The sequence below is a fragment of the Athene noctua genome, chromosome 1 (genome assembly GCF_965140245.1).
Source record: "Athene noctua chromosome 1, bAthNoc1.hap1.1, whole genome shotgun sequence".
In the NCBI taxonomy this organism is placed as follows: Eukaryota; Metazoa; Chordata; class Aves; order Strigiformes; family Strigidae; genus Athene; species Athene noctua.
Window position 1 is genome coordinate 53,598,052 of NC_134037.1, and position 18,578 is coordinate 53,616,629.

Below are 18,578 nucleotides of genomic sequence, written 5' to 3' on the forward strand. Positions count from 1 at the left end.
TAATAGAACAGAGTCTAATTCTGTGTTTAATTAAAAATGCATATTGATGTGTATATGTGTGTGTCTGCATGTATATAAACACACGCACACACATCCACATTTTAGATCTTTATCATCTCTATTGAGTAACAGAAAATGGTGCTATTCATACATGCCCATTGTTTCCAATGACAACCAAGGGTTCTCAGTACCTTAGAAAAGATGCTAAAGTCTCTACGAAATCAAAGTTTGTGAGAAAAAAAAAACAACTTACTTTCCTAAGTTTTCAACATGTCCCAGGCAGGTTGAAAAGCAGTAGTTGTATGCTATCACAATGGAAGGATATAATGACTGGAAATCTAACACAAGAACAGCATTGCTGTAGAAGCGGGATTCTGGCTCCATTATTAAGGGAACACATTGCAGGGCTTTCATTTGAGCTCGCTGCTGGACACTGGGTGTCACAGGAATATAATTCATTGGCTTTGCAATACGCAGCATCATAGACTCCACACGATACTGTAAAACAGTTTGGATATAACCATTATAATTTCAAAAATGCAGAATAAACATGAGTGTATTAAAACTGTGTAAATATGACTTACATTTCCCAAATTTAAAGTATGGGCAACTAGTTTTCCAAAATAAATAGCCATACTCTTCTTTTTAATGTATATTATTTTCTATCACATATAGTGGAGATTTTCTATGTGTTTCCTTATCATTTAGACCTGACCATTGAAAATCAAGTACTTTTAATTTATCTCTGGAAAAAATAAACATCCAGCTCAGGTTAAAAAACCAAACATCCAACAGGATGCAACCATATATACTGATGGTCACGAGCATTTGCTAAAATATATTTTTGTTAGACTTGCAGAACATTGATTAAAAAGTAGAATATGCAGTTGATAACCATCTTTCAGAGGAATCTGCACAATTTTATTTCAACATCTGGGAAAACAGAGAAATGACGTTCAAGTTGTATAGGTTGATAATTGTGCCTCCAGACTTCTGACCATGAAAAATACTAGAATGTACTTGGCAGCAAGAGAGCAAAGGGAAGAATCTAAGTCAGCCTGTTTCAGAAGTCTGATGCTTTGCACTGGGTATCATGCTTTCTCCCTGATGATGCCAACAAGTGGTACAGGGAACATAAAATAACAAAAAGATTAAGAAACTTTCACCTTGTTCAAGACATCACAAAATATCGTATGTAGAGGTAGCAACATGAGGAAAAAAACCAGCCCTGTTTACTTATGTATTATTTAATACTTAAGTTAAGGTTTTAAAAGCACTAATAGCCAGGTATTCCCTGTGTCCATTCACAATAAAAAACGAAATAGCTGAAGATTACATACATGGGTGTCAAAGGACTGAAAATCCCAAAATACGAAAAATCAATCCTATATAATCCTAAAATTCTGTGCTTCGTAAGCAACTAAATCACTATTCAAAAGCCTGATGCACTACACATTCAATCACTGTACTGAGTGGGTTAGGTATAGTTTATTTAACTTTGATGTTATAAATGAAGTTACAGAACCAACAGCTTCAGCGAGACCCTGCCACCTTATAAACAGGTTGGAGCTTGAAAGTGTAGTTTTGCAGCAGCATAAGGTGTTGCTGTCTTGCACTAATTGCACACTAATTTGTGTTCAGTGATGAATTCAGATGTCTGATGAGGTGGTTAGGGACTGGATCTGTCAAGAACTAGGGTTTTTTTTTAATACTTTTCAGCAAGTTCTTGAATCATCTGACTAATAATTGGTATGCCTGTGACCATCTTCTGTTAGATTTGTTTAGTCTACATTCAAGATAGCTTAATAAAATAAAAGAAAAAATCACCTTTAAAAAAGGTCTTGTAAAACTTGGTAAGAGATACAAAAATAAGGAAAAAAAATATCTGAAACCTTAGTACTATTCCATTTTAACGTCTTTTTCAGCTAAGGAGAAAGGAATATCCTCATAAAAGGTAGTGATGTTTCTTCTGAGTGAAAAAAAAAATAATTGAGGTGACTGGGAACTGTTGCTACTGCTTTTTTTGTGATCTAGAAAGTTTCAATGGAAATAAAACATATATGCACAGAAGGGAAGAGAAAAGAACAGTCAGGATAGAAAATGCAGCATGTTTCTGTTGCTCACTCCCACTCAACAGCCATTTGAGAAAATGACAGGCAGAACAGTCTTTGCAGGCTGCAGTCATGACAGTTTAAGCATATCTACATTGGCAGTATGCCAGTCCCACCCTCCCTGTCCCTAACTGTGCATTTCTCTTCCCTTGCTCCAACAGCGGTACTTAGCCAGTAACATGGTAAACCAGATCAGGGAGCTAAACTGGCAAGTATCTATTGAACGCCACCATGGTTCTGCCACCAGTGCTGCCCCACCTCCAAAATACAGGGTCAGTACCAGCAAGATTGACAAGAACCTGCACTGGGTCAAGAGATGACAGAGGCAACTGTACTCAAAGGAAAAAAGGTGGCACCATTTTTAAATTGGGTTGCCCTGTTAAGCAACTGCAGCTTCAGACACTCCTGTTTCTGGCTGGCTTAAGACAATGCTGGTCTGCTTAGGACATAAATTGTCTTTTTGTCCACAGAAGTTGCAAAATAATCTATCCTGGTCAGCTCAGCTACGTGTCTATTAAAACAGAAGGCAGAAAGATGGTAGGAAAGAAGAATTATGGTAGGAAAGGAGACAACAGCAGGAAAGCAGACACATGTGAGTGAGTAGTTGTCTCTTGTTTCAAGTGCTGTTCAGGGCTCATGTGAAACCATAAAAACAGCCTACTTAGTCAAGTCACTCAGAGCCTGGGCAAGGAAAGCCTTTGATATTACTGGAGACTGCTGGGGTCTCAAAGAAACAGTAGTGTAAATCTCACTCTGTCCTGCTCCCTTTCCCTCTCATGCTAGTATTAAAGTAACAGAACCACACATATCTTGCATGACTTCTGTACTTAATAAAGCCAGAGCCCTTCTTGTCTTATCATCAAATGTCATACAGAGGTCTGCTTCACAGGAAATGTCACTTAGAACATATTCAATGCAGCTCTGTCTGCTCTGGAAGAAAATAATCTCATCTTTCTAAAACATGCTCAATTATACTTCTCAATGTTTTAAAAAGCACTAACTTCCAGACTCATCTAAGTGTGAAAAATACCAACTCAAAGGGAAAACTTAGTGCTCTCAAAATCAGTAGAAGGGACTCACTGGTGTGATTACTTTTGGGGCACTCTATTTTTAACAGCTATTTTTAATCTCTGAGACTAAGCATTCAATCCATTGTTACTGCCTTTGAATTGCCCTTCTTTACATTTCATGATATGCAAAAGAGTCTTCTGTGACATTATGAAAATACATATACTGACTGAAAAGATACTGAAGAACATTTTGTAAAGACTATTTTGCTTTTGTGAAGCATAAGGAAAACTAAATCTTACCTGGGAGCCTCTTGTTAATACATGTAAGAACTGAATGCCAAAAAGTCTCGCCATTTCACTTGTTCTGTCAATCAAATCCAGTTTCTCTAACAACTGGAGATTCCCACGGACGCGGCTGATATAATGATCAACCATTTTCCACCTGTGAAAGGGAACACCTTGTTATAAACAATTAGGAGAAGGTTGCTCTTTCTACTAAGAAAAACAATTTTTTATGATAGCTTGCTACAAACCAGCAAATAAAATTTCCTTTAGGACATTTTCATACGGCTCTTTCAAAAATGTGGTGCACATAAACATACACTTACGTATTCTAAAGATATACACAGAATGTGTTGCAGCAAGCTAACATTAATGCATATGTCAATGACATGCTCTATTCTGTTTTCTTAACTGCCCTAAAGGACTACTGAAACAGAAACTCTACTTTCTCTTGTTTACTTTTTTTTAAAACTGTGTGGGCTTTTGTGGAAGCATCCTTCTGTATTAAGAGTACCTATCTCAGTTGAACATAAATAAGTAATTTCAGCACAAAACCAAGTTTTCACCTAGCTGAAAAGTATCTACCTTTTACAGAAATTATATGTATGTCACAAATGATGCTCAGATCAGTGCTCAGTTTTATGATTTGTTCATATGACATAATACCAAATCACTCAAAGGGAGAGTGAAGCCCAGTGTGATAAATGTTATATAAAGGTATATTTAAGCAGCTACAGTTACTGTCTTAACATCTTGCACACTATTTTGTACTATTTTAAAGCCTGGATTGGTTGACATGCACTGTGATGTAAAACAAAAACCTGACAGTTCATTAAAAGTCCTTCTGATGAATGGTGTATACAAAAAAAAGACCTTACAGAACTTCAAAATAGTACATCTATTCAGGTAAGATGAAACTGTCGTGGAAAATGTTTTGGTGTTGTGTACTTTAAACAGAAAAATACACAAAGATGAAATATCGAGGGTATAACTCAGCCACAGCAGAACAGCAGCGCAGCAGAGTAAATAAGCCCATGTTGCTGCATATAGACTGTTCTAGTAGTACCTGAGTTAAATTGATTATCTCCTCCCATGCTGAATTTAGCTTATACCTATACAACGTTAAGGATCTGGCCTTAAAAAGAACAAACAAAAGGGATTAATAGATCATTTATTACCTGTAGACATCTGCCTTGTTATCAAACCAATCAGACAGAACTCGGAAAGTAAATAAAGGAAAACGTTGATGAAGAACATGAAAGCCCACGTTTTCAAAAGTATAATTCATTAGATTCACCTAGAAAAACACAGCAGACGTGTTAATATGCATGATGTCTTTCATAGTCAGAGAAATCCCTACTTTTTAAAAACTGTAACAACTAAATTAACTTTTTATTAGTATTCATCATTAAAAAGGTAAACATTTATACTTAGAAGTTCCTAACTATTTACAAGTCAGAAAGTATAACCCTCGTTAATTGAAAAAAATATGTGGAATTAAGTAGATCACAAAGATCAGGTCTGAATTTGGTCAGAAGAAGATTTGTAAAGACTGAAGCATTTGAGATTAAATGTAAGGTCATAAACAGCAAAACAATGAGTAAATCTGACAGCTTAAAATAAGTTCAAATATTTAATTTAGTAAAAGCCCAATGGCTCAAACAGGTAAGTTGTTCTCAAAACCCACAAAGTAAAGGAGTATCATTAAGAAGTCTTACTGAAAGATACGGGCTTCAGTATTTTACATTTTAGCGATATGCAAAAATCCATTCTCACAAAGCGGCAGCCTGCTCTATTTGAAAAGGTGCACTGGTAAGTTCATGCGTTACGTGAAATTTTCAATAAAGTCTACAATAATTAAAAAAACCCCTGTAAGTCAAATATATTAACCTTTTAAAAACTTTACCTCATTTCTCATCATTCTCCAAATATTTAGGATAATTCGCCCAACAATATTTATTTCACTCATTGTATCTGATCCATATTCATCCAGCTCAGCTGCAAATCTGTTCTCTTTCTTTTCATCTAAAGACATTAAAAGAGCATATATTTAGACAAGTTATAGGACAGCCAGATCAAGTTATCCCTCTTCCAATTTGAGCTCTCTAGAAAAGTAAGAATTCATAAAGACTGTTACTGATTGCACAAGATTATTTACCAGTCTTTCACACAATCTCTAAATAAAACTCCCCCAGGTTTTTCTGCTCTTGCACATCCCTCTGAAGATAACTCTTACTTTGGTTTCATTGAAATGGTGTCCATGGCAATATATTCTCCATAGTGAGTATATCTGTTAAGCAATGCTGAGTGTTACTCGAGAGCTAGCTGCACACACATTAGTGCACAACATTAAAAAAAAAAAAAAAAAAAAGTAATTTCTGCCCTGAAGAGTTTATAACTCAAGGCTTTACTTGTAAGGATCTTACACAGTCAAAACCAGGTCATGGGAGAGAAAACTCAGGGCCTTTCATACAGTAAAAGCAAACCCACTGCAGTGGGAGCAGGCAGTCATGAATTCTGGATAACACAAGTGGAAAGAGAAGGAAACGGGAAGGAACAAATGCAGAGTCTGGCAGAAGCAGCACTCTGAATCTTTCTGTAAGACAGCTGTGACTATAATACAGAGAAGATACCCTCTTTTGACATCCTTTGTTTTTTCATGCTTTGAAATACTACAACACAAGAGAAGACAGTCTTTTTGGTACATGTTTCTTGAAACTGTCTTTTTTTCAGTCAACACAAGGCTACAGTTCTGGTATTCCTTCCAGAGTTTACATAGATGGTTTTTAAAATGTATAAGACAGGTTAAGATTCAACATAAAAACACACTGTATTATTTGATCCTCCAGTCTTGTTCCTTCTTACTAATTTAATGGAAGAGAAAGTACTTTGAAGCAATTTTCCTACAATTCTAAATCCATACCCATTTTTCAACTGTTGGTTGTGTACTCTGCCACTATTCTTTCATCAGATATCCCCATACAATACCCTACTAATAAAAAGCAGAGCATTTTGGACAGAGCATATAGGAGTTTGGATACACAGTGCTTTGCAGTAATGATCAGAACTGAACAATTAGTTCCTCAGACAGCCATGAAGCACATTTACCCTTGAAGACAGAAGTAAAAATTGCCTGAAATTCTGCAGAACTGCTGTGAAACAACGTAATACAGACTAACTTCAGATGTTGGTCTTTCAAATGTGTATCATACCAATCAAAATATGGTTAGGAAAACCTATTTGTCATTTACTGACTTGATTGATAAATCCCAGAGCCTTGACAAAATTTAGCAGAACTTTAATACATTTTAAATGCATACCATCTTTTAAACCTCCTTATTGTTTCAGATTTTTAAGGAGGAAAAATAGCAATTTTTCTTTTCATGTTTGGATGGAAAAAGCGCCCCACAAGCAGCAACTTTTTTTTTCTGCTTTTCTTCATTTCCATGTGCTGGATCTCCAGCAAAAGTGAGGAACTTACATTCTCCCCTCCCCCTCCCCTTATTTTTTTCTTGGAAGCAGAAGCCATCAGTTCTACTTTCTGCAGTGTCATCCTACTTCTCTTTTGACTTGTTTAGGAGATTTCCTATGTTTCTTAAGTTTGCTTGATGTCTTGCTGGTAAAGACAGACAACGAGGTATACTCTGCATGTGATGAGCATCGCAAAATTACGAAAACCTGTTGCGCTCTACACTTGGTGTGGGAAATGCATCACCAGAACCACGTGAGCCTCTTTGGAAATTAAGTTGTTAAGAAGGAGAACTGGACACTCTTCCTATCTCAAGTGCATGAGATGAAATAAAGAGAAGTCTCCTCTCATCTTCTGTTACCCACTCCCTAACTGTGAGCTGCGATGCAAAGGAGGAAACAGGAGGCCACAGTGCACACACAAAAAAATGCCACTACGCACAGGCACAGTACTCACTTCTCTTGTAGTGTGTCCTAATGACTTATGAATAGTTCACTTGTAAATGGCAGAGGCAGCACCAGACTCAGCCAATAAAGCAAAACCAGAGAGAAGTCCAGCTTTCTTTTTGTTAAGTTGAAATCACAGGAAAGGGAAGGAAAAGTACCTTCCATCTTTATTTCAATAGGAGGAAAGAGGAGCATACTGCTTGAAGGAGCACTTCCTGTTCTGAAAATACAGCATGTGAAGAAGGGAGGGAAATATGAAGCATAGGGGTTGGAAAAGCAAGAGGAACATAGATGGGGTCAAAACCATGGACAAGGAAGCCACAAAGCAACAGAGAACACACCACTTGTACGTTTATGGTCGTGCATGCAAGCCCACATTTATGGCATGACATTTTTGGAAGGAGCTCATCAGTGTGAACATTTCCTTATCTTTCTCCTGTAGTTCAGTCAAAAAATAATTACTTACCTTACAATAACACTAGCTGTTAGAAACTTTTAAAGTGTTTTGCATTCCACTTCTGGGTGTGCATCTACCACCTGGCACAAGAACTATGAACACCAGTGCTGCAGAGATCATGCCTGTGTCCTGCACGCCCACTCAAACTTTATGTCCAAAGATGTTAAAAAGGCTACAACCCTGGTTTCCTTCACTAGAACTGAACCCATACTGTGTGGCACTTCATACTTGTAGGGAAGGCAGCCTGACTGTGAAATACAGAGGGACATCACCATTAGGAACCATACAGTTCCCAGAGAAGTAACTTTTCTTCTTGAGGGACTCTTCATGTGTATCCCAGTTCCCGTAACTTGAACAGCATATGTCATGAAGATGGGTACATGAGAGCTTTGTTGATGTAATTGTTGATTCTGCACCAACTACAGTGCAGACAAGGCTGTCCTGAAAGACAAGAGCTATGACTCAGCCTTGAGAACAAAAGCAGAAACACATTAGTTACCTGTCCCCAAACTGAAAAGGTTGTTCGGCCATATTTCTACAGTAGAGCAGTAAGACCTTGTGATTTTTGGAGGTTTAAAAAACCCTTTGACTGCAACACTTACCATTCCTCTTACCAAAGACACTGCAAATCTCGAAGTGTAAGGGGTCAAAAGTTTTTCTGAACATCCTTCAATACCTCTGAAGACTGTACCCAGAGGTATTATTATTGCAACCAGTGTATCATCTCAATTTGAGCCACCAGAGGAATTTAATAACAAGGTTCATGCAATCAGTTATTATTCCTGAAAAACAAATTTGAGACCTTTGTGTTGAAGAATGAAACTTGTGACCTTTGATGGCCAATTTATATTTAAACTGTCATGTGTTCCTGTTTTAATATATTAAGTATTTAAAAATTCACCAAGGTCCAGTTGCCTACAACTTTCAACTGAAATGCAAATTTGTTCTTATGTTTTCTTGTCCCTGGGAGATCTCTATAATTCAGATCTTTTCTAAGCAGGTCACAGGTATCAAAGCATCAGAAGATTCTGAAGGCATCAAAAGAGTGCACAAATATTCAAACCTCAAGGAAGGAGTGTGTGAATGTAGCTCTTCTAAAACACCGTATTATCCTGGCTAGGCACACAGGATGCCAAGATAAAAAGATGCTATTGCTATGCTGGGTAAGCCCAAAGTATCATGTTCTATCGAGTACCCAAAAGCAGATCCTTCAAGAACAGGAGAAGAAGATAATCTCTCTAGAACTCTCCCAGCTTCTAACCATTTGCAGCATCCTGGGCCAGACATTTTCACATATATGATTGTTCCTGATGGACTTTTCTTCAAAAAATTCATCTTCTCTTAAAGCATTGGTACTATCTTGTGGCAAGGAACTCAACAGCTGAACAAGCAGGGGTGAAAAATCAACTCCTATTCTGCACCTGCCATTTGCAAGCTTCATTTGATGATTTCTGGTTCTTGCATTGGAACAGATGGTGAACCACCAAACCATGGACTTTTACCTTCCTTATCCAGTTATGACTCTTCTAGAATCCTAACTTACTAAATTACTAGACATGTTTGGATTACCCTTCTCATTTTTACCAGTTTCCTTATATCCATTTTGATTGTGAAAAGGTTATGAAGAAGCTAAAACCGCAGTATTTGAGGTGCAAGCACTACAGATTTCTACGTTTACAATCATTGTCTTATATTTTCCTTGCTCTGTAATTCCTAACATTTCATTTGCTTTTTCAATCATTACAGAGTAACAGGATTGAGTTCTTAATAGGACAATCATAGGAAAGCACTTTTTATTTCATGGCTGTTTAGTTTCTGTACAGATCATTGGCAAGAGCCTGGACAAAAGCAGCTTTTTCAATTGTTTTGATTTTTAAATCGTATCTCCCTCATCCGCATCTTCTTAATGACTGCAAGGAGCTACAACAAAATTTCGAGACAGTTTTTGATTTTACCATGTCACCTTGACTCTTTTCAGGTGCAACATATTTGTTTAGCTGTTCACCAACTGCATTCTTCAGAATGACAGCTTCTTTTGACTGGCCAAGTACAGACACTAGGCCTACCACGCTCCTGGATGACTTTCCCCGGGTTTTCAAGAAAAAATTCAAATCGATCTTTTTCCAAATGTTGGAGAAAAGCATCAGCACTTGGGCCAGTAACACTTGCCCACAGTACAAGAATGGCTATTAAAAGTAAGAATTTATTACAGAGCTGCTGACAAGGACGAGTGCTGCTCAGGAAGATCTTTATGTCCTCATATTCTAGCCACAGAAACCTCGAATAACGATTAAGGTAGGTACCCTGAATAACATATACATATGACATATACTGAAGCCAAGGAGAAGCAAAAGGTTTGGGTAGCAGAAGCACTACCAAGAACTGAAAACACACACAACTACTGAAAATGTGTCTAAATTCATAGATACAGGACACACCCAGAAGTGGAATACACACGGAATTTAAAAATTCAGAAAACAATGAAAACCAGAATCTCACTGGCATTTCAATTATTTTTTTTTCTTTTTTCTGTGATTATACCTATAATAACACAACAGCAACAACAAAAGGAGAGGTCCATCTGAAGAAATAATCTGCATTTATTTTTAAATTTATTTGTAGGTTTCAACTTGTTTCTATTGGAACTGAACTGAAACCCTATACAATAACTTACCTGGCACACGAGATATCATCTGGCATAAATCAACATTTAATGCAGCAGCCCTCTGTAAGAGATAACCCCAGGAATGCATCTGGACTTCATAGCCTAACAAAATGTCTGGGTCATATCTAGAGAGGTGGGGGAAAAAGGAAAATGAACTTCACATTATTTAATAAAATACTTTCCATGAACAGAGTATAAACAGGATTTCATTCTAATCATGCTGAGTTTAAAAAAGAAGCAGCCACAACGATTTTCTATGACAGCAGCATCTGGACTAGGAGAAAATATTTAAAACAGGCAATCTTTTATGATTTTCAATAACATTCAACTGAAAAATTTTTAAGAAGGAATATTTTCATTAGAAATTTTTTTAAAAGTGTGCTTCTATTATATCAGTCTTGAATAATAAAGAACACAATCTAGGTCTAATCAGGTTTTATTGATGAAATCTGGCTGTATCGGATGTAAACTGAAACCTAGCTACCAGCACAAGACAGACGTGCAATGAAATACAGTCCTGTCCTCAAACTTTGTTGTGCTATTTTCCTTTATGAAATAGTATAGAATTTGCTACTACGCTACTTGGCTGTTTTGCAAATAACAATAAGTCATGCATAATGCAGTGTAGCTTATAATCAGAGGACACTTCTGGTCCTGAATAGTAACTCTTTATTGGGAAAGTTACAATTTGCAGTTGAGTGAGAGCTGTCAAAACAGAAACATGGAGAAAAGCAAACAATCTACCAGTTCTATTTAAATACCTCTTCCTTTAGGATAACCTTTTTGTAAGATACACTAGAAAAACTCATTTAATGTTTTATCTCATGCCAGGTGGAAAATTTGACTGGCTCAGATACGACAAAAAGACAAAAATGACAAAAAGAGAAGTCTTCTGACAACAGTTACTGCCCATCTTCCCATCAGGCTCAGAGAAGAGTTGACTAGGCAGGACAAACAAAGTGGCTTCAAAGTCAAAGCCTGTAGGAGCCTGTATCACCTACCTTTTGAGTAGGCACTATTAAAACCAGAAGTCATGATCTGGTCATTTGCTGAAGAACCTAAAAATGACTTTCTTTGACTGGGAAGAAAGATACTGGCCAATGTAACATCAGCTATCTGTTATTTTTACAATAAAACAAGAAATGAAGCTTCACTGAGAAAAACAGCTGTTTCTTTCAACACAGCTCAGTCAAAGGGTTTTGAGTTCCAGCAGGCACCATTCAATACAACTGAATGACAAAAGGGCAGCTGACAGGAGGTAGAAGACTGGACCACAGGCCGAGGGTCCTGCACCAGAGTCTGTGCCCAACTCCACAACAGGATGCAGGCTTGCAGACCTCAGTTTATGGGAGAAGTAGACAGCAGCCTTGGTTTACAAACAGGATCTTGTACTTTTTGCATCCTTAAATGCATCAAAGAATATCAACATTTCCTGACTTTGGATATAGGAGAATACACTTTCCCTGAATCCTAAGTTAAAAGTTGTATCACAGACATTAAAAATGAAACTTCAGACTTTATCGTGCAAGTGCCTTCCTTGCTCGTGTGTCCCAGCCAAGGGCAGATGACAATTCACTTTGAAGTAACTAATAACTCTGAGAACAGCTCCAGGAAAGAGCTTCTCCACACTTCTGCCATGGACACTAACTTTCTGTCAAAAATAAAGGGAGGAGTATTTTAATCTTCTTACTCAGCATGGTTACCTCCTTATTACAATTTGGGCTTTTGCACCAGCCAGCAAAGGTTACAAAAATCCTTCTACCACTTCTACCCGTGAAGGAATAGTTTTGATACAATTTATGGCAAAAGCAGAAGATTCTGAAGTAAGTTTTTGATTCCTAGCATACTAGAGAAAGTAAAGGACTAGCACGTTGCATTTGCGGGGTATTTTGCTATCTGCTATTCAAGTCGAATGATTCTTTGGTTTTGGAGATGGGAAATGATTATCAGGAGCGGGAGTAGCAAATTTACTAATTTTGGAAGCCTATTCTACCAGTAGTACAAACGCAAAGCTACCTGGAACAATTTATGGACAAATGAATGAAGCTAGCCTGCAGTTCCTTCCAGCAGCACAATCAATGTCAAAAAGTTATGACCGCTTGCTACTCTGCACGACATACAATGATTGCCAGCTGAGCTTCCAAAATGATGAATAGCTCCATCTAAGCTTTGAAATATAAAGGAATTATGTAATAGTTTATACCATCATAGAAGAAACGCTAAAAAAAAATTAACATATTTTCACATTAATTCTAGCAGCTAAACTATCCTAGTCCTACAATATTCCAAAATGCTACTGATTATTTGAAATTAAGGAAGTAGTCATTTACATTTGTATTTGAAAACTGTTTTCAACGAATTAAAAATGGAAAATACTTGTAGATTTTATGCAGGGCAAGACATTACGCAGATAGTTTCCATGATAGATGCAAACGTGAATGAGAAGCTTGTAAAGAACTGGTTACGTGGTACATAAAATAGTAGTCATTATGCCAGGGATTTGCTTGCTCTTTTAAACCTGTTCTGAACAGAAACAAGTGTACTTTTTGGAAGCAGCAAGTTGCCATAACTGTATTAGCAGCTACCACCTGTAATGGAGGACAGTTGCTCTGGGGTTTTCATTGCCCAAGCAGTATACCACCTCCCTCACTTAACCACAATTTAGTGGGCTATTACATTTCTATTGCAAATATCCCTATTTGTATTGCAACTATATACAACATTTTATCAATTATTGAGTTAACCTTACTATTCTCTTTTAAGCTAGTGAATAAAACAACCTCTGTAAACCATCTGCATATAATCTCAAGAACTGTTTCTGTAGTATCCTTGAGATGGGAAGATGTTTCAGAGGACAAGACATAAGTCCACTTTAGTTTATGATTGTTTTGGCTACATGCATTTTCTTATATAAATAAATTGAAACTAATGTAAGTATTACATATTTTAACACAATTTTATATCAATTCACATGTAGATTGGAAAGCTTATCACTCAAAAGATTTTAAAAAAAATAAAAAACAGTGTGATGGTTTTGAAGTCAGTCTTGCTTGTACAGGCCATTAGGGATTGCCTGTAATGGCATGTTACTGAGTCATAGCGTATCACTTTACAATGCATTTCTTACTCTGCTTTTCTTTCCCAAGTAGACACTGCACAAGCATTAAGGGGAGAGTCTCATTTCAACTAATTTTGGCATCTCAAGTTTTCTATGCTGGTCTCTTTATTGTCATTGAAGAAAAAAGGCCTCTTCAGGTGAACTAATCCTTACATTTTGGACGCCTCTTGCATAACAAGATCCTGCTCTTTCCATTTAACATACATGGTGATGAGGGCAGCTACTTAGACACTGACAATGAAATACAGATGTCTAAGTTTCAGTCAGATGACTCTCATACATGGAAAAATCAAGGTAGAGTAGCTTGTAAATGGTGAATTCAAACTCTACTGTAAATTCCCTGTAAATATAGTCCCTTAGTCTCAGTTTCCCATATTTACAAATTGGATCTAAGTTTTAAATATGCTTCTGAAAGCATTAAAAACAATAAACATGCTACCAGCAATTGAGTTGCTAAGATACTGCTGTAATTACATATACGTGTATTTTGTATGTTTATCTGTATGGATTCCTTAACTTTACAATCAAAATAATTTTTAGTTAAATGTATCTCTGAACTATCTTTGAAGTTAAAAATAAGACTAAGTTCAAGTAGAACTCCTTTTGAACAACACTTGGGACCCCAAACTCCTGCACTACAGTATGCATAAGGTCTATCTTATGCAACAGGTTTAACAGACCTATCAGATTTCTTGCACTTAACATGAGGTGCTGCTGTTCCTTGCTTCTTATTTCCTTGCTGATCAACTGTATCTCAATTTGTGCAGCAGAAGTGCCCTCTCCTGCAGCCCAAGCCCATATACCAGCTGTACCAATGGACCAGTGTGTCATTTTTGAGACATCCTGTGGTATTCTCTTTGCTCTTAGAGAAGAAGAGATGCCTGGAGCTAAAAGATTACATTATTCCAAATGGGAAAACAAACAGGTAAACCCAAGGTTTAGCTCAACTGAAGTCTGTCTCTCTCTCGCTTTCTCTCTCCCCTTTTCATGTTGTACCACAAAGACGACAGGCTGTGAGCTAAGGAGAGGGCAAATTTTGTATTTTTCATCCTCCTTTCTCATAATTTTTACAGCATGCTATCCAGTTGGTCTTCATCATCAGTTTAAGCTGTTTTATTAAAAGAAGTTGTAATGAGGCCAGCTCTTACACCTGCAAGAAACTAGTAAGTTGTAATACTGATATTTCAAAGCTGCTGGCTAAGACTAACATGACAGGAGTAAGAGGTGTGCCTGCCAACATAGTGCTCTTTTGTTAAAAGGATGGGCACTGATACTGCTTTGCATGCTGCTGCCAGTCTCTCTGCAAAGATGAAAAGCAGCATTTATACTGGCAGGATTTAAAGACGACAGCATTAGCATTCGACTCATACATGCTGCAGAGAGAAGAAATGTGATTATTTTCCTTTCTAGCTAAGTTGTATGTGCTGTTATGCCATCTCTTCCTCTTTCTCATTTGATAATTCCGTGAATGAACACTAAAGCTCCCAGTTATGCCTTCCCTTCTATTATGTGTCTGGTCTTCCTGACTGCTATTTTTCTTCCAGCTAAAATTAAAAGAAAAAGGGGGGAAAAAAAAATGAGGCCAGACCTAATGATACAAACAAAAGCAGTAACTGTGCACAGCATCAGAATAATTGGTGACTCAAATACAAAACTGAAATATCTGAAAACATTTTTCCAGTTTGCTTTGGACAATAAAAATCCATAAATTTGATACAGGACATTAAGTAAATATTTCTACAGGAAAATGCCACAGATGATGATACTGACCTGGGAAAAGAAGGTTAGATTAACACATTTCTATTGTAAAAGGAAAACATTGCTACAGCATTTACAGAAGAACAAATATAATGCATTGTATCCAATAAAAAAATACTGATTAGCATCATACTTTACAAGAAAAACATTATACAAAATATTTAAATATTATCAATTAATTACGAATGTTTTATTCCCAAAATCTTCAAGAAAAATCTTACAACTGTATACTCTGATTCTGTACTTTTATCAGAAACTATTTCCATGAGGACAAAGAGCTGTGGGTGGCTGGTGAGTCTCAAGTAGCAGTGAATCTACTACTTTTTTCAAGCCTGCCCTGTTTCCACGTCCTCTGTGTGTCACAGAGATGGGGACTGTGCATCCCCACATAAATTCCCCAAATTTTGCTCCTCTCATGCCTGCAGGACCAGACCTTTTCCGCTATCTGGTAGTATCTGCACTGACAGAAGAGTGGCACAATTTACCTTAGAAGTGTAGGAGAGGCCCAGACATTTAATTTCTCTTTCATGGGAATCCACTGCTCCATCAGGCTTGGACATCTCTAGTTTTCCTGTGTTTTTTAAATGTCCAAGACAAACACTCTTGTAGTAGTCTCTTCCTCCTACTCAAACAGCCAGCTTTCCTGCGTACTTTTGTAGTGACTGGTTTATGGAGCTATGTAAATGTGTTTACTCTTTTTTCTGCCTTCAGGTTCAGACAGAGAGGTGGTTATGGTTTATTTTTTCAAGCAGATTCTTCCAATTTTTCTCTCAACTCATTGAAGCTGATACCTTTCGATAGAGAGAGGGTCAACTCAAGAAGGCAGATCAGGCAGGATGACAGAATCCTTTAGGACAGCCATAAAGGTACAGGCTCCATTTGAAGAATAAAATTGAGTTCCCCTATGACAACTCCAAAGAGCCTACAACTTGGTCTCTGTGCTTGTAGATCATCCACACTGGCTGCACCGGATGGGAAGGAGGTTTCTCAGCCGCTTTATGCCAGTACTGAGCTGAAGTCCTGTTTTTTTGTTTACAGCCAGAGGAGAGCTTACCAAATCAGAACTATGTAGGTGAAGCTTCTTCTCAAACGATAAGAGAGTTGTCAGGGTACCAAGAACCACTTTAATTATGCTTTTCTTTGTTGCAAATTCACGTTGTTTATTCTTCCCTGCCTCCTCCAAACTCGCCTCTCTGGCTCTTCCTTTCAAACTGCTTCTTCCTGCCTCTCAACCCTCAAGCAGCGCAGTATTTCAATACCTTTTAGAATTCTCAAATTCCTTTTACAATGATGTGCTTGCTTTCAGCTGTCTCTACATAAGATTTTCGTACTCACGCTTGTAAGTACTCCCATTTCACAGCTGAATCACTCAGTAATAATCTAGAAATAAAGGTGCTCATTCTCCTCAATATTTGGACAAATCTGCTAGTTTTCAGCATAGATGAGATCACAGATTGCAATTCCAGAGAAACAACCAGGTCTTTTTCTGGTCTACAGACCTCAAGGTGATTTATTTTCAGTTGCCAACAACTGCCCTGAGTTAATCATAGACAACATCTACTAATTTCACAGAACAACATTTAACCTAGCATTTACTTTATGGATGTCTGGTGAAAACACATGTTAATCTTACTGTGGTCACTGAGATCTAGCACGTGCTGAACAACTGCACAGTGAAGATGTAACTGAATCCAACTTCAGTTCATCAATTCCAGTGAACTTTCTAGAGTTGAACTTTCTAGAGTTTCTAACCATCTTCAGTGAACATGTAACAGAGTAACTTTACCTCTGATATAAAAAGTTAGATTTCAGAAACACTCTTCAGTGACAAAAGGCTAGTGGTGAAGCCCAAGAACAAAATACCAGCAAGCATTAAAACCTCACTAATTTATCACTCAGTGCTTCAGCATCTGCGTCTCTCAATATCAACCAGTGTGTTATAGAGTATTTGCAGATACTCCGGGTCATTTGTTTGAAGACAAAATGCAGATTTCTGATGGAAGAAGAGACTGCTGAGCTAAGAATATTGCAGGAAGTGATACATTTCCCAGGAATCACCTTTCCTTCAACTGTGTGCTGGGAACGGTGTTCAAGAATTCTCTACTGTGCTCTTCCAGAGTTTACATCTATTGACAAGAAGTGACAGAATCAACCATTTCTTATTTAACCAGAACAGAATAAAAACAAAAGGCCTAAACAGAGAAGTAGAAGGATGGAACTTGAAACAGAGTATTCCACAATTTCACGTATATGAAATAAGAGCAAGAATTAGGCCAACTACTAAAAGAATGACAGAAATGGGGACAAGGATTCTTCAATTGGACCACATAAGACAGTTTCTCCCACAGCTGAGGTACCCTTTGTTCAGTACACCAAGTTGATAAAGTCTGTTCCTGGTATTGACAGTCAAGATCGAGTAGATATTCTGTCATTTATTGTGCCAGGAACCTGGAATTTCACTCTTCCACCCTTCTCTCCAACAGCCAAAGAGGTCAAGAACATGAACCAAAAGCAAGCTGCAGTCATGCTGGGTATGCTATTTGGTCACAAGAACCCATTATGCTCTAGCATGATGCATACGTCATTATATGAGATACTGATATGGTCCTCTGCTGATAACTTTAGGTGAGTTTGAGTTTTGCTCCATGAACCCCAAGTGGTAATGCTTTTCAAACATGGCCTGATTGTTTTCTTTCTCTAACCTATCAGACCTACTATTAAGTGCACCTACCAGAACAACTACAGTACCTAGCTTGTGCTGGAAACAAATAACACTAAAAACAGTAGTAGAAGATTTTTTAAAAAATAATTCCTGATGCTTAAAGGTTTCATTAAAGCTGCTTGCTTGTTCATATCCCATTGAGGAAGATTTTCACAGTCTACTACTTTTTAACTGATCAGTTCTGCCATACTTTTTCCTTCAGTTAAAGCTACTCTGGGGTCTAGACACTTGTTTTGTGCTTAAGAAATATAAAACATCTACTCCAGCAAATGTCATATTCTCTTCTGCCTAGGCTACAGAAAATAAAGGGGGAAAAGAGCAGCAAACTGTAGATGTGGTCCAAGTTTCAAAAACATATTTGCTGAGAGTTCAGAGAAGTCTGATTCTTGAGGTGACGTTGCACAGAGGGGAGGGAAGTAGGATAAGATGACAAGAGCAGTCTGCCTCTCCATTAATAGATCAAATCTTTCACCTTCCAGGAACACAAGTTAACTTGTAAAAGCTGTTGCATCAAAAAAGCATGCTAGCAGTGTTGAAAGA

The 18,578-nt window shown here is 37.4% G+C and overlaps 1 protein-coding gene across 1 annotated transcript in view; it reads right to left on the bottom strand.

Annotated features, from left to right (window-relative positions):
• The window catches only part of REV3L (REV3 like, DNA directed polymerase zeta catalytic subunit), a 132,180-nt gene that overhangs the window by 14,654 nt on the left and 98,948 nt on the right, over nt 1-18,578 (bottom strand). The window contains exons 19-23 of the mRNA XM_074896170.1: nt 10,450-10,565; nt 5,310-5,428; nt 4,582-4,700; nt 3,422-3,563; nt 254-498 (exon numbers count right to left, since the gene is read on the bottom strand). Coding sequence (XP_074752271.1) covers nt 254-498; nt 3,422-3,563; nt 4,582-4,700; nt 5,310-5,428; nt 10,450-10,565 — 741 coding nt within the window. The remainder of the gene's footprint in view (nt 1-253; nt 499-3,421; nt 3,564-4,581; nt 4,701-5,309; nt 5,429-10,449; nt 10,566-18,578) is intronic.